Source organism: Schistocerca cancellata, chromosome 2, assembly GCF_023864275.1.
Source record: "Schistocerca cancellata isolate TAMUIC-IGC-003103 chromosome 2, iqSchCanc2.1, whole genome shotgun sequence".
Classification (NCBI taxonomy): domain Eukaryota; kingdom Metazoa; phylum Arthropoda; class Insecta; order Orthoptera; family Acrididae; genus Schistocerca; species Schistocerca cancellata.
Window position 1 is genome coordinate 493,073,868 of NC_064627.1, and position 14,702 is coordinate 493,088,569.

The following is a 14,702-nucleotide window of genomic DNA, read 5'->3' on the forward strand; positions in this document are numbered from 1 at the left end:
GCCTGAGGCAGGATTCGAACCTGCGACCGTAGCGGTCGCGCGGTTCCAGACTGTGGCGCCTAGAACCGCTCAGCCACTCCGGCCAGTGTGATGGTTACACTCTGTAGTCAAATAAGTGTTGATGTGTGGCATTGCACGCCATACCTCATCCCATTCCAGCTGAGTAAACCACATTGTAACACTCTCCATCACATTCTCAATCACCATCACCACATACCAGTCTGCTTGTATACCTACATTCAGACGCTTTGACCTGCTAGCAGTTAAATTATATGTAGAAGTGAGCAGTAGTAGTAGTGCACTGGGATCAATTGGTATCTTTTCATCCACTATATCCACACTCTGTCCATGCAGTGTCACTGGAATGTCCCGCAATTCGATGTATGGTGCATATGTTGGAGTCCAGTACTGACCTACACCATTCTGCTTCAGACCCCCAGTGCACTTCTGCATGTCATTGACAGGTATGTGCTCTGCTGTTGGGTGCCTTCATCATGCAAATCGATGAGTGACACCAACAATAGTAGATCGTTGTACTGCTCCAACATACTGACCAGTTGCACTACAGGATCTCACGTCCCAGAGATCGCTGCCACTGCTGTAGTTCCTGACGAGCTGGGTTGTTGTGCTGCTGCATGTCTCGACAAGCTGGAGAACACTGCCTCTGCAGGTATTGACAATCTGGAGGTCGCCACCGCTGCGGAATATAATAATAACAACTACAGACAGGCATGTATTATTATTAAGCAGAGGCTGCTTACTCTTCCGTTTCTTCCTATGCTGCTGAGTTCACTGTTTTTCTGGAGAAGATTGAGTAAAGCATCGCTGCTCATAGGTTGGTTGGGGATGAATTTCCTGAAAAATGAGAGTAGACCTAAGCATACCTTCAATTGCCTCTTGTTTTGAAGACCAGGACTGTTCCTAATGACATCAAGTTTTTTTAGGATCTGGAAGTATGCCTTCCAAAGAGATTATATGCCCTAAAAATTTTACCTTCTCTTGTCTGATATTAGATTTCTTGAGATTTGCCGGGTTCGATTCCCGGCGGGGTCAGGGATTTTCACCTGCCTCGAGATGACTGGGTGTTTGTGTTGTTCTCATCATTTCATCATCATCCAGGAAAGTGGCGAAATTGGACTGAACAAAGATTGGATAATTGTACGGGCGCTGATAACCACACAGTTGAGCGCCCCACAAACCAAAACATCATCATCATCATCATCATTGAGATTTGCTAATACTCCATTTTCAGAAAAGAGGCTCAATACTTTTTCAGTTGATCTTACGTGTTTTACCCAAGTGGGTGTAGCGACTAAAAGGTCATCCATGTATATTGTTACTTTACTCAAAAGTTAGGGCCATAGTACTTTGCCCAGTGCAGAGATAAATACACCTGCACTTACATTCAGTCCGAAGGGTAATATTTGGAATTTGAAGCTCCTACCCCCACATACAAAGGCGGTATACTCCTGACTTTCTTCATGTTGCTTTATTTGCCAATATGAATACAAGAGATCGATCATAGTAAGAAATTTAGCATCATGGAATTTTATAAGCTGTTCCTCTAATTGTCCGGACGTGTTTGGACTGGTACAATAATATTATTATTATTGTTACATGCATTGAGAACCAAGAACATCTTGCCATCTAGCTTACTCATGGCCAAAATAGGACCTACAATAAGGTGAAAGTGATGGTTTATTATGCGCCATCCAAACATCATGTTAATCTCTTTCATTACTGCTTCACTCTTTGTCCATGTTAGTTGTACCACCTGTGTCAAGCACAATATGTATATCAAGGACAAATATTTTGGCTTTGATAGTAGCTTTTACCTTGTTCTGTGTCAAGTTTTTCTGTGTACCCTCATTTCTTTGACACTGATCATCTTTCACATCATTACCTTGATCGTATCTGATAAAGCAATTGTCGATCAAGCTCATACCCCCACTCTCCTCCAGGGTCACAGAATGGGGGCCTACCGTGACCTGTTCAAGTTTTCTGGCGTTGCGGTGGCATTGGTCTCTGGGTTAGGTGTAACTACCACTATACGGACTGCTGGTGTCTGATTATGTCAATTAGTATCCTGTGAGGCTCTGGACTGAAACTCTCTTTGCCTTCGCGTGTTATTCGGCATATGTGCGTTACTTTGCTGGCGAATCCCGCTGTCTGGGATTATATGGCTGTCTGGTACTGTTTTGTGTTTGCCAAACGATCGGCTGATTATTGTCTGTAGCTGGTGTCTGTTCATATTGTACAGACTGGCCATACGCTACTGGCCCATTGAAGTTGTTTTTGTTAAATTTTTGCCCACTTCTTTTACATCCAGCTTTGAATTTATTGTTTTCTCTATTGCCATTGTGACTACCATTACCGTTACCATAGGTTAGTATGGGGTAATGCTGCCATCTGTGTTGTACTACGAATCCGTTGTTCACTTGTTGTTGTTGTGGTCTTCAGTCCAGAGACTGGTCTGATGCAGCTCTCCATGCTACTCTAACCTGTGCAAGCTTCTTCATCTCCCAGTACCTACTGCAACCCTCATCCTTCTGAATCTGTTTAGTGTATTCATCTCTTGGTCTCCCTCTACGATTTTTACCCTCCACACGGTTCTCCAATAACAAATTGGTGATCCCTTGATGCCTCAGAATATGCCCTACCAATGGATCCCTTCTTCTAGTCAAGTTGTGCCACAAATTTCTCTTCTCTCCAATTCTATTCAATACTTCCTTACTAGTTATGTGATCTACCCATCTAATCTTCAGCATTCTTCTGTAGCACCACATTTCGAAAACTTCTATTTTCTTCCTGTCCAAACTATTTATCATCCATATATCACTTCCATAAATGGCTACACTCCATACAAATACTTTCAGAAACGACTTTCTGACACTTAAATCTATACTCGATGTTAACAAATTTCTCTTCTTCAGAAATGCTTTCCTTACCATTGCCAGTCTACATTTTATATCCTCTCTACTACGATCATCATCAGTTATTTTGCTCCCCAAATAGCAAAACTTATTTACTACTTTAAGCGTCTCGTTTCCTATCTAATTCCCGTAGCATCACCCGATTTAATCCATTATCCTTGTTTTCCTTCCATGACACTGTTCATTCCAAAATCGATTTTCAATCACATAGTGATCATCTTCAGTGCTGTGGTGTACAAATTAAACTGATAGGCACTGGTATCAAGTTATTATCAGTAACCAAAGCTAAGAAACCAGTGCCTATGAGTTTAATTTGTACACCACAGCACTGAAGATGATCACTATTGATTGAAAATGATTTTGCTATCAATAAAACATCAATATTACGGCCAATGCTGACCTTCTGTCTAGTTTCACATATATGGTCGTTGTGCACACAGCACTTCATGGAATCGCCAATCAACTGTCCATTCCGTTCAGCTGCTCTTTCAGGTCCTTTTCTGTCTCTGACGGAATTACAATGTTTTTATTTCTTCTCCATGAATTTTAATTCCTACTCCGAATTTTTCTTTTGTTTCCTTTACTGATTGCTCAATATACAGATTGAATAACATCGGGTATAGGCTACAACCCTGTCTCACTCCCTTTCCAACCACTGCTTTCCTTTCATGTCCTCAACTCTTATAACTGCCATCTGGTTTCTGTACAAATTGTAAAAAGCCTTTCGCTCCCTGTATTTTACCCCTTCCACCTTCAGAATTTGAAACAGAGTATTCCAATCAACATTGTCAAAAGCTTTTTCTAAGTCTAGAAATGCTAGAAACGTAGGTTTGCCTTTCCTTAATCTATTTTCTAAGATAAGTCGTAGGGTCAGAATTGCCTCATGTGTTCCAACATTTCTACGGAATCCAAACTGATCTTGCCCAAGATCGGCTTCTACCAGTTTTTCCATGTGTCTGTGAAGAATTTGTGTTAGTATTTTGCAGTCGTGGCTTATTAAACTGATAGTTCGGTAATTTTCACATCTGTCAACACCTGCTTTCTTTGGGACTGGAATTATTATATTCTTCTAGAAGTCTGAGGGTATTTCGCCTGTCTCATACATCTTGCTCATTAGGTGGTAGAGTTTTGTTAGGCCTGGCTCTCCAAAGGCTGTCAGTAGTTCTAATGGAATGTTGTCTATTCCCAGGGCCTTGTTTCGGCTTAGGTCTTCCAGTGCTGTGTCAAACTCTTCACACAGTATCACATCTCCTATTTCATCTTCATCTACATTCTCTTTCATTTCCATAATATTGTCCTCAAGAACATCGCCCTTATATAGACCCTCTATGTACTCCTTCCACCTTTCTGTTTTCCCTTCTTTGCTTAGAACTGGGTTTCCATCTGAGCTCTTGATATTCATGCAAGTGGTTCTCTCTTCTCCAAAGGTGTCTTTAATTTTCCTGTAGGCAGTATCTATCTTACCAATAGTAATTTGCCTCTCTACATCCTTACATTTTGCACTTCGCGTCGATCTCGTTTTTGAACCGTTTGCGTTCTTTTTTACCTAATTCACTTACTGCATTTTTGTATTTTCTCCTTTCATCAATTAAATTCAGTATCTCTTCTGTTACCCAAGGATTTCTATTAGTCCTCGTCTTTTTACCTACGTGATCCTCTGCCGTCTTCACTATCTCATCTCTCAAAGTTACCCATTCTTCTTCTACTGTGTTTCTTTCCCCCATTCTTGTCAATAGTTCCCGAGTTCATGTACCTGTATATCTGCAGCAGAATCAGAATCGACAGTGTGTGTGTAAACAGACAGTTGGCCACCTCTGTGACGCAAGTACGTAGAAGACTGCCCTGGGATCTTCTCAGACCACTGTGCCTATCAATGCAAACTCCATCTACTAAGAAGAAAGCTGGCAGCAGGAAGAGGGACGTGGAAGCTGAATACAAGCCACCTCACAGACGAAAAGTTAAGGCAGGAAATTGTTGACACGATTCATGCATGCGGACAGAGGCGAGGCGAGTATAATTCTATTACTGAGTGGTAGGTCGAACACGCCAAAACGCAAATAAGAAGGGAACTGATAAGGTACAGCGCTGAGAAGGCTTTCTGGAAACGAAACACGACAAATTTCTACACAAGATGCCTACGAGACGCAATGGACGCCCCTGCGGACGACGAACTGCTTCTGCCGCGGATCAAAAGACTCAAGCTCAAGGCACGTATACTGAGCACGGAAAAAGGGACAAAATGAGAAGTGTCATCCCCCGCAGCCAGACAAACGGCGAAATCGAAGATGAACCTGCCACGCTGCACCACCTGCACAGGGAGAGACAGAGGGCTAACAGTAAATAAATAAGGGAACTCGTTGACAAGGACGGCAACAAACCATCGACGAAGAAAGAAATCATGAGCCACGTCGAAGACCATTGCAACAACCTGTTCCGAGGAGAAGAAAACGACGACGCAGAAATGGCGAGGATCCTGCAAGAAACCCACCGGATCCTTACCAACGCAGACCGGGCACTATTAAATGAAAATGCGACAGATGACGACGTGAGAGCCGCCATTAAAGACACCAGACTCGGAAGTGCACCAGGCGCAAACGGAATCCCAATGGAATTCTACACTGCGCTCTGGGGCACAGTCGGCGGCACACTTACTGAAATAGTAAATGAAGTCTTAAAGGGGGCAGAATTACCATCAAAATTTCTGCAAGGGACGGTGATTCTGCTCCACAAAGAGGAGGAAGCCAAGGAATCGAAGATTTTCGGCCCATAACGCTCCTAAATTCTGATTATAAAATAGCAGCAAAGTGTCTGGCTTGCGAACATCAAAGTTGCACTCAAGAAAGCCATTAGCCCATGGCAAACCTGTGCAGTGCTTGGCAGGATCATATTGGGCGCCGTCTGCACATGTAGGAACATTATAGACCACGCTACAACAACTAGGAGACCCGCAGCCATAATCTGTGTCGATTTCCGCAAAGGTTTCGACAGGATCAGTCACCGGTACCTAGTGAAAACTATCTCATGCCTCGGATTCTGACGAAAATTCACAAGAACATCTTCACAAATGACACCTCTAAAATAATAGTAAACAGATGGATTTCCAAGTCTATACGATTATGAAGATCCGTCAGGCAAGGGTGCCCTTTATTGATGGCACCATTCGCAATAACCCTGGACCCTCTATTACGAAAACTAACAGCCGACATCAGCGGCTACACATTAGGTACGACAAACATCGCATGTACGGCCTATGCCGATGACATGGGCATTTTCATTCAAAATGAAGAAGAATTAGAAAAAATCCAGCCTATCATGGAATCCTTCGAAAGAGCTTCAGGCGTCAAAACGAATCCGAGGAAGACAGCGCTACTGCCGATGGGCAGCGGCAGATCGCGAACAGTGAGACAGTGGTACCGAGTGACACTCGGAGTAGAACTATAACAGTGCCCACTGAAAATGGCAGCAAAAACTAGCGCAGCGTCTTGAACACAACAAAAGGGCTCGTGAGGACACACGCGAACAGGAACCTGAAGCTGAGCCAAAGAGTGCAGTTGATAAATGAAACGATCCTGTCGAAAGCGTGGTCCATGGCCCAAAAACTATGTGCAAGGACAGAAACTGCGCGAGCGATAACAGGTGCGGCGTACTACCTGCTGTGCAGACGGGAAATTTTCAAAGTCGTCCAGGCGACATGCTTCCTGTCCAGGGATGAAGGCGGACTCGGTCTGACGGACGTAAAGACCAAGTGTGCGACACTGCTCCTGCAGCGAGCGATGAAAATGGAGAACCAGAACGACAACAGCAAAACGTCCAGCCTGATCAACGACTACAAACCGGAATCTGAAGAGGCACCTGTAGACACCGCCCACATTCCGTTCAAGTTGCGGCACATTAAACAAATGAAGATCGACAAGAGCTACATCATCGCGGTTGTTGCCAACCCACAACAGAGAACGGCGAGGAAGATATACAGCTTTCTGAGGGGGAAGGCAAGCAAGATCAAAATATAGATGAGACTTCCAGACCACGACTGGTCACAGGTCTGGAAGAACATCTCTGAACGGATACTTCCCGAGCACACCAGGGACACCTGGTACAAAATCATTCACCAGACAGTGCCAACCAACGAAAAACTGACACGTATAAACATGTGGGAATCGCCAAACTGCGAACTCTGCAACCGGACCAACACCATCGAGCATCGCTTTGCTTGCAGAGAGAGCAGGAATATATGGGCGACAGCGAGAAGAATGATCACCCACATCAACAGAACTGACGAAAGGGCGATACACGTCACAGCTGTCACTATCCCAGAAGCGAAGCCTTTCCCCAACCCAAAACGCCTGGCCACGATGTGGATCATCGCCAAGACAGCACACGCCATCGTCAGCAAATGGCAGACCGTTAGGCGCAATTCCTCACGGACCTGTGGGAGGAACACAAGAGGGCCAAACAACGCTCCAAGTACCACGAGATCTTCCAGAACTTCCTGCAGTTCCCACTGGACGCCGCCTTCCGAGACGCCTTCAACACGCCGTGACCGATGCCCTCCCACGACACCCATTCCCCACTCGCTGAGGACGTCACCCACCCATCCCTCCAAAGCCCTGACGTCAAGAGCGGTGTAGTGCGGAAAGCGTTTGCTAAAATGTGTACAACGTGAAAGTGTGTACGTGTTGCAATACCAAAGTGAGAGTGACGTATGCGAATTATATCGATACAGTATCCAGTTCCTCATATCCAAATAAAACAAGCAAAAAGGAAATGATCAGCCATAAACATAAAGCAAAGGGTAGCAAACAAGTGTAGCAATGTAAGAACGAAATTTAAAATAGTACCTTTCATATACCAATGTGCTCACCCACATTCTCTCTCTCTCTCTCTCGCCCTCTCTCTCTCTCTCTCTCTCCATTCAAGTTACGGTTTTCTTCTTCTTTTTGTTTCTACTTCTGCTCATCATGTGCCTAAATTTAGCCTGCTTCTTTGTGACTTATAATATTTTTCACTTTATACATCCTTTGCCTCAATATATGTGTGCAAATTGATACGTCCACCTAAAGGCAGTACATTAGTAACCTTCATTTATTTATTCATATATATTTTTCTTGTTTCTTCCTTTCGCCTTTGTCAAACATATAGCGAACATGTTACAATGTGTGTAGTTTAAATACAAGAAATCAAAATAACGCAAATGTGTAAAAAAATTATCTGAAGGACACTCAACGAATAAAAGTGTTGTTACTTACCAAAAGACTATTCAAATAACACTAACGAAAGAAAAACGAGAAAATGTCCATCACCGATTAATAATAAAGCAGATCATTTCAAGTAAAAATCTGTAATTGTTAAAAACTTTAAATAAAAGTTTATATACGTTACAAAAAAATGACGCCAAACGCTCATTTCCATTTTACCAACTAATTTAAACTCCCTGGAAGTTACCGGGTCCTCACCTTCTCATCGAGGACTTCCTTAAATCCATCACATTCACACTTGCTTCCCTCTTCCAAGACCGGCGACAAGAGATAATATCTACTCTCCGACAGGTGGCCCAAAAATTCTTCCTCAAAGACCTGAAATACAATCAAGCAGGCAATAACGTCACAACGACAATAGTCAAAGTACCATACTCGCAAGCACTGAGAAGTTAAACACACATGCCAACACCCTCATCCCCCCCCCCCCTAAGCCCATTCATGGCAGTACACCCCAGCAGAAAACCCACCAATCTCCTGTTTGTCAACATAGAAGGCATCCACAGCCGCAAAGCCCTTCTCAACGACTGCCTCTGCAGAAACGACATAGACATCCTTGGACTAGCAGAGACCTGGACCAAACCTACCGACAATATGAGACTCAACCGCAACTACGACCACTACGCCAAACACCGACCTGACAGCAGAGGCGGCGTTGCTATATACACCAAGACAACCCTGGCCACCCAAGAGGTCCCACTCCCACCTCAATATCAACATCTAGAGGCAGTTATGATATCCATACCCCGCCCCAGACGCAGACGCCTCATCATAGCCTGCCTATACAACCCACCAAACACTCCACTTCCAAGATCCTTCCTCCGCTACCTAACTACCTTTAAAGAATACTTCCTCCTTACTGACCTGAACGCAAGACATGAACTACTAGGAGACATCACACACAATCAAAATGGAACCGACCTACTTGACTTCCTCACCACCGAAAACGCAACAAGACTTCCCATCAATACCTTCACCTTCATAGGACACAACGGCTGCTCCCTTCCTGATCACATCCTATACAGCCCCTCCCTCTCTGATACCATCACCCAGTATTTGGTAGGTGACACCCTTACCAGCCCCCACCTACCCATCCTCTTCAACACCACTGCCATCAATCCCCCTCCCCCAGCTCCCACTTCCCGAACGATAAGACTCTATAGCAAAGCTGACTGGGCAAAGTACAAAGAGACCATTAACAACAACCTACTAGCCCCACTAACCATTACCGACACCGACGGCCTTAACCACGTCAATGACAGAATAATAGACACCATCAAGACAGCCATCGACGCAGCCATCCCCACCAAAACCATCGCCTCCTTCAAACCGCACCTTCCCCCCGAAATACTCAGACTGATCCGAGAAAAAAGAAAACTCTACCGCGAAATCAACAAAGACAGAAACCCCGACCTTAAAACAATCTGGAACAGGCTAAACAACGAAATTAAGCGACTCACCTCTGAACACCGACAAAAACAATGGGACGAAACCTGCTCCAAACTTGACTACAGACAAGGACGCAAATTTTGGAACAAATTCAAGACACTCACGGGACAAAACACTGACAGGACATTCAAACTAAACGTAGGCGACTCCCCCACCACCGACCCCACCCAAGTAGCAGAAGCCTTCAAAACCATCCTAGAAGACACCCACAAATTCCCACAGGACCCCCTATTTATCGAACCATTCCACCATACAGTCACCACAGAACTCCCCCTGCTACTCGTCTCCCCCACCGCCCCCACAGAAGAAGAAATTATACTGCAGAATGTAATTACCGAGAGAGAAATTAAAAAGGCCATCTTCTCAGGCAGAAACTCAGCCCCTGGCGAGAACGGGATACAGCGTCTACACCTCCACAACTGCCCCCTCAACACCATCATCCCCCTCCTATCCCTCCTTTTCAACTTCTGCCTCTCCCACAACACCATCCCCACAGCGTGGAATTCCGCCAAAGTCGTCATGATCCCCAAACCAGGCAAACCCAAATCAGACCCCAAATCCTATCGCCCCATATCCCTCCTTGACGTCCTGCGCAAGACCTTCGAAAGAATAATTACAGACAGACTCACACACTTTACTGACAAACTCCAACTCATCCCTCACCTCCAGTCCGGCTTCCGAAAACTCCACTCCACCAATGATCCCCTTCTCCGACTCACTTCAGACATAACAAGACACCAGAACCTTGGACAGTGCACACTCGCTGTATTTCTGGACATCGAGCGGGCATTCGACAAAATCTGGCATGACGGACTTTTATACAAGCTGCTTAAGACAGGCTTCCCACCGCAGACAGTACGACTAATCAAAACCCTATTAAACGACAGACGCTGCCAAATCCACATCAACCAAACCACCTCATCCCCTTTCCGCCCCGAAGCAGGAGTAGCTCAGGGTGGGATTATCTCCCCCCTGCTCTACTCCCTGTACACCATTGACATCCCCACCCCGACAAGAACCACTGAACAACTCCAATTATACGCAGACGACACGGCATACTGGAACTCAGGACCCTCGATAAACACCATCAACAACCAGACAGCGACCTACCTGACAAAACTTGAAGGCTGGATGCGACAATGGCGCATCAAACCCAACCCCACCAAAACCCAACTCATCCTATTCAAACATCGCAACATCCACAAAAAGACAAACCAAAATCCGGACCACATCTCCCTCACGCTGTGGGGCACCCAGCTCCTCCCCTCCTCCAACGCAAAATACCTAGGCGTCCACCTCGACAAGTACCTCAACCTGAGCAACCACATCAAAGAGACCCTGAGTAAAGTCCACCAACGACAACACCTCATACGACAGGTACAAGGCAAATTTACAGGCTGCAATGACAAGACAGCTGTAAACACTTACAAAACATTCGTCTGCCCACTATTTGAATACGCGGCAGCACCTCCAAGACCCAAGCAGAAAGAATCTTCCGCACCGAAAGACGAATACTTCGCAGCATCCTACGACTCCCTCCCTCCACCCCCAGACAAGAGGTCTTTGAGGAAGCAAAAGTCACCCCCGTTCAAACAAGATTAGCCATCCTGAGAGCCCGCTATGGGAAAACCACCCTCACCTCCCGACCTGACCTACACACAATATACACCCACAGAACCAGACACAGAAACAAACCCAAACACAAATACACCTACCCACCTAGAACTATCATAAACAACACCCTCCATACCGTCCCTGACACTATACACCAACACGAACACGCAAGACAATTACACATACAGAACAATGACACTCCTACCCCCCCCCCCCCCCCACCTCCAAGCATTGAACCCCGACCGCCTGCCACCATAAACCCTACCTAATCGAAAGCAACAAAACGGCACATATACCCGCCTCCACTGTCGCCCTTACTTTTGTACTTTTGTATTTTTGTTTTTTAATTTCATTTCTAGTTTTAGCACCATTTCTAAATCTATATCCACTTCCACTGCTTGAAAAATTATAAAAATTGTAATTAGTCTTTAAGATAACAAAACAATTGTATATTGCCAAACACTATTATAGGAAAACTGTATTTAGTATGTAAGTTAGCAATAAGTACAAAATAAAGAAAGAAAAGAAAAATTTAATACCTCATCTCTGGCCCCAATAGAGCAACAAGCTCTCCAGCGGCCCATCCGCCTCCCTTAAGGAGCGGACGACGGTTCAATCCCGTCTCCGGTCATCCTGATTTAGGTTTTCCGTGATTTCCCTAAATCACTTCAGGCAAATGCCGGGATGGTTCCTTTGAAAGGGCACGGCCGATTTCCTTCCCCATCCTTCCCTCACTCGAGCTTGTGCTCCGTCTCTAATGACCTCGTTGTCGACGGGACGTTAAACACTAATCTCCTCCTCCTCCTTAAGGAGCGGAAATGAATAGAATAAAAAAAAAAAGGTAGGTAACTGTCTCAACAACGCTGGTGCACACTGAATCGGATCAGATCTGGCTGGGGCAGAGGTGGAGCACTGCTGCACCAATGAGAATGGAAGCCCTTTCCTCAGCATAACTGCGACGAAGAGCAACAAACTACTGTAACATTTGAATATTACTTCAGAACTTTCTAAGGGACAATAGAAGATCTGTGCAGTGTCTGCAAAAGCTTCTGACTGGATTTCAGACCTCGACTTGGCTGTGTACTTAATGTAAACACTTGTCTAGAATCCCCTCCCCCCCCCCCCACGGTCATCATCCATAAACAAATAAATTACTTAAATAACCGTTTTTATCATATCAGACATGTTTCTCATGTTCTTCATATCTCCATGTATATTATGTGAAATTTTGTCCGCAGTTGCCATCTTGAATAACCGGCAATAAATAAAAAAATAAAAAAAAAAAACAGATCCGCCGAAACACCTCTGACCAGCGAAATAAAATCTATGTATATTTGAAGAATAAAAACAAACTTCAGAAGTCATATCTTTGGAAGGTACACATTGCGATGTAGATGGTGTGGTGGTAAATAAACTAGTGTGGTTAGTGACACGGGTGTACAACATGGGTATTTTGGAAAAGATATCGGAAATTGAGAAAGAAATCGCCAGAACCCAAAAAAACAAAGGTAATTTTTTGGTTATGGCATGGTTATTGTCATTTGGATATTAAATAGATTTCCTCCAATACGATCAACGTCAGCTACAAATATTTCGCGGTGGAAGTCAGTTTTCAGTTTTATATTTTGCTTCTACAGGTAGAACAAGATCACTAAGATCACATTACCGGTACTGAATTGTCATATTCGAAAAATTGTGCTGGAATAAATTTCTCAGTTTAGTTCTAAATTTATATCATTCTTATGTTACTTTCTGATGTTACCAAATTAAAAGCCACGTTTGCTCAGAATAAAGGTTTGATTGCTTACATTTTCAGTACTGTTAATTACTTTTCATCCGTAGGTGTCTATTAGAACATATGATATTGTATGATCTTATCATCAGGTATCGTACGCTGAATTTCGTGTTACTGTATACACTTGGACAGTGAATGATGTTTGTGACTTAATTTACGTGCTACTTTATCACTCCTTAGTGGGTAAAAAAGTCTCTCAGACTTTAAATGCTGTGGCACAATAGTAAAACCGGGAAATGCACCACAGGGGTTAGCACACTGGAATCGCGTTTGAGAGGATGACTGTTCAATCCCACGTCCGGCCATCCTGATTTAGGTTTTCCGTGGTTTCCTTCAGGCATAATCTCAGCAAATCTTTGATCTCAAAAATCATAATACTTTGTGTCTTGGTCTGTATTATGGAAATGTTTTGGTGTTAGCTTGTCACTCTGCAACTTCATGGGCACTGACAGTGATGGAAATACCAGATTTTCTACACTCCCTGTAGCTAACATTAGTGATGGGAAGTGTCAAGAGTCCTTGGTCGCTTTGTGGCTTGACAAGAAATTCATGTAACTGTTGCTGGTTCTTTCCACATCAGTTCAATACGGAAAAGTAATATTTTGAACCTGACTGTCTTAGATTTCTTTCAAATTTGGTGCATGCAATGATTGAGATAAGAGATTGAAAACTACCAATTTTCACAAGTATATGACAATTATGAAGGAAGTTACAGGCCTGCAAAGTTTAGAAATTGTGTTAAATTTACGTGCATCTACCTCAACATAAATGGCTGTAAGTGTGGTTCAAATCGAGATGCAGTAATGAAGCAGTAATGAACCTTGTATCATTGAACACTAAGTAGTAGAGCTTTACATCAATATGCAACATAGCAGATTTTTCAAGAATTTTCATATTCAAGGTCATTGACCTTGAATATATCAAAACACTCCACATTCATTTTTATAGGCAGCAAAGGGCCTAGTAATATACATATAATTTTTTTGTGTTGCTCTAGTGTGCCACTAACCCAAAAATTAATTTTGTCATCATTAGTACATTATCAAAAAGTAAAAGGTAGCATATTAATATGAAACACAAATTATTAGAAAATAAAATTCGTAAGTAATGTCTCTATAATAAGCTACAAACTGGTGAATTGAAACCTGCATATTATTAGAGAGAATATGGTTTATATTATTGTAGGGGTATTTGGACCATTTACAGGGTAGTTTCAGTGAAGAGTCAATAAAAAGTGGTTACATCTTGTTTTACAAGTCTCTGATTAAATCGTTAATGTTCACCAGATCTGATGCAGGGAGAGTGTATGTGCTTCCAGTAGGTGTCACTGGATCCAATCTTGTGAGAATGAGAATGTTCCATCTTCTGATTACACAAGTGTCTGGAAAGGCAGGAAACACAAACAATGGTGATGGTTCATGTAGGTGCAAGAAGCTGACCTATACTCTGTCTCTTCATAAGTTTGTAAGACATATGTAACCCACCAATGACTATCATACCCACAGGCACATATCTACATATGTGTATGAACAGCATTTCCTTCCACATAGCAGTTACTGACTCGTCACTGCTCACTAAAGAAGCTGCATACCTCCTTGTTTTTACTGCCTCTGGTTAGTTGGTATTATACAAGCCTGTGGGTACCTAGAATTTTAC

General features: G+C 43.6%; 1 protein-coding gene across 2 annotated transcripts in view; it reads left to right on the plus strand.

The window, feature by feature from the left end:
* Positions 1–12,598: 12,598 nt before the first annotated feature.
* Positions 12,599–14,702, plus strand: part of LOC126162014 (developmentally-regulated GTP-binding protein 2) — a 140,723-nt gene continuing 138,619 nt past the window's right edge. The window contains exon 1 of one of the 2 annotated variants that reach the window (XM_049918236.1): positions 12,599–12,759. In XM_049918236.1, the coding sequence (XP_049774193.1) occupies positions 12,696–12,759 (64 nt within the window). In that variant the 5' untranslated portion in view covers positions 12,599–12,695. The remainder of the gene's footprint in view (positions 12,760–14,702) is intronic. The other variant, XM_049918235.1, reaches the window with a different exon arrangement.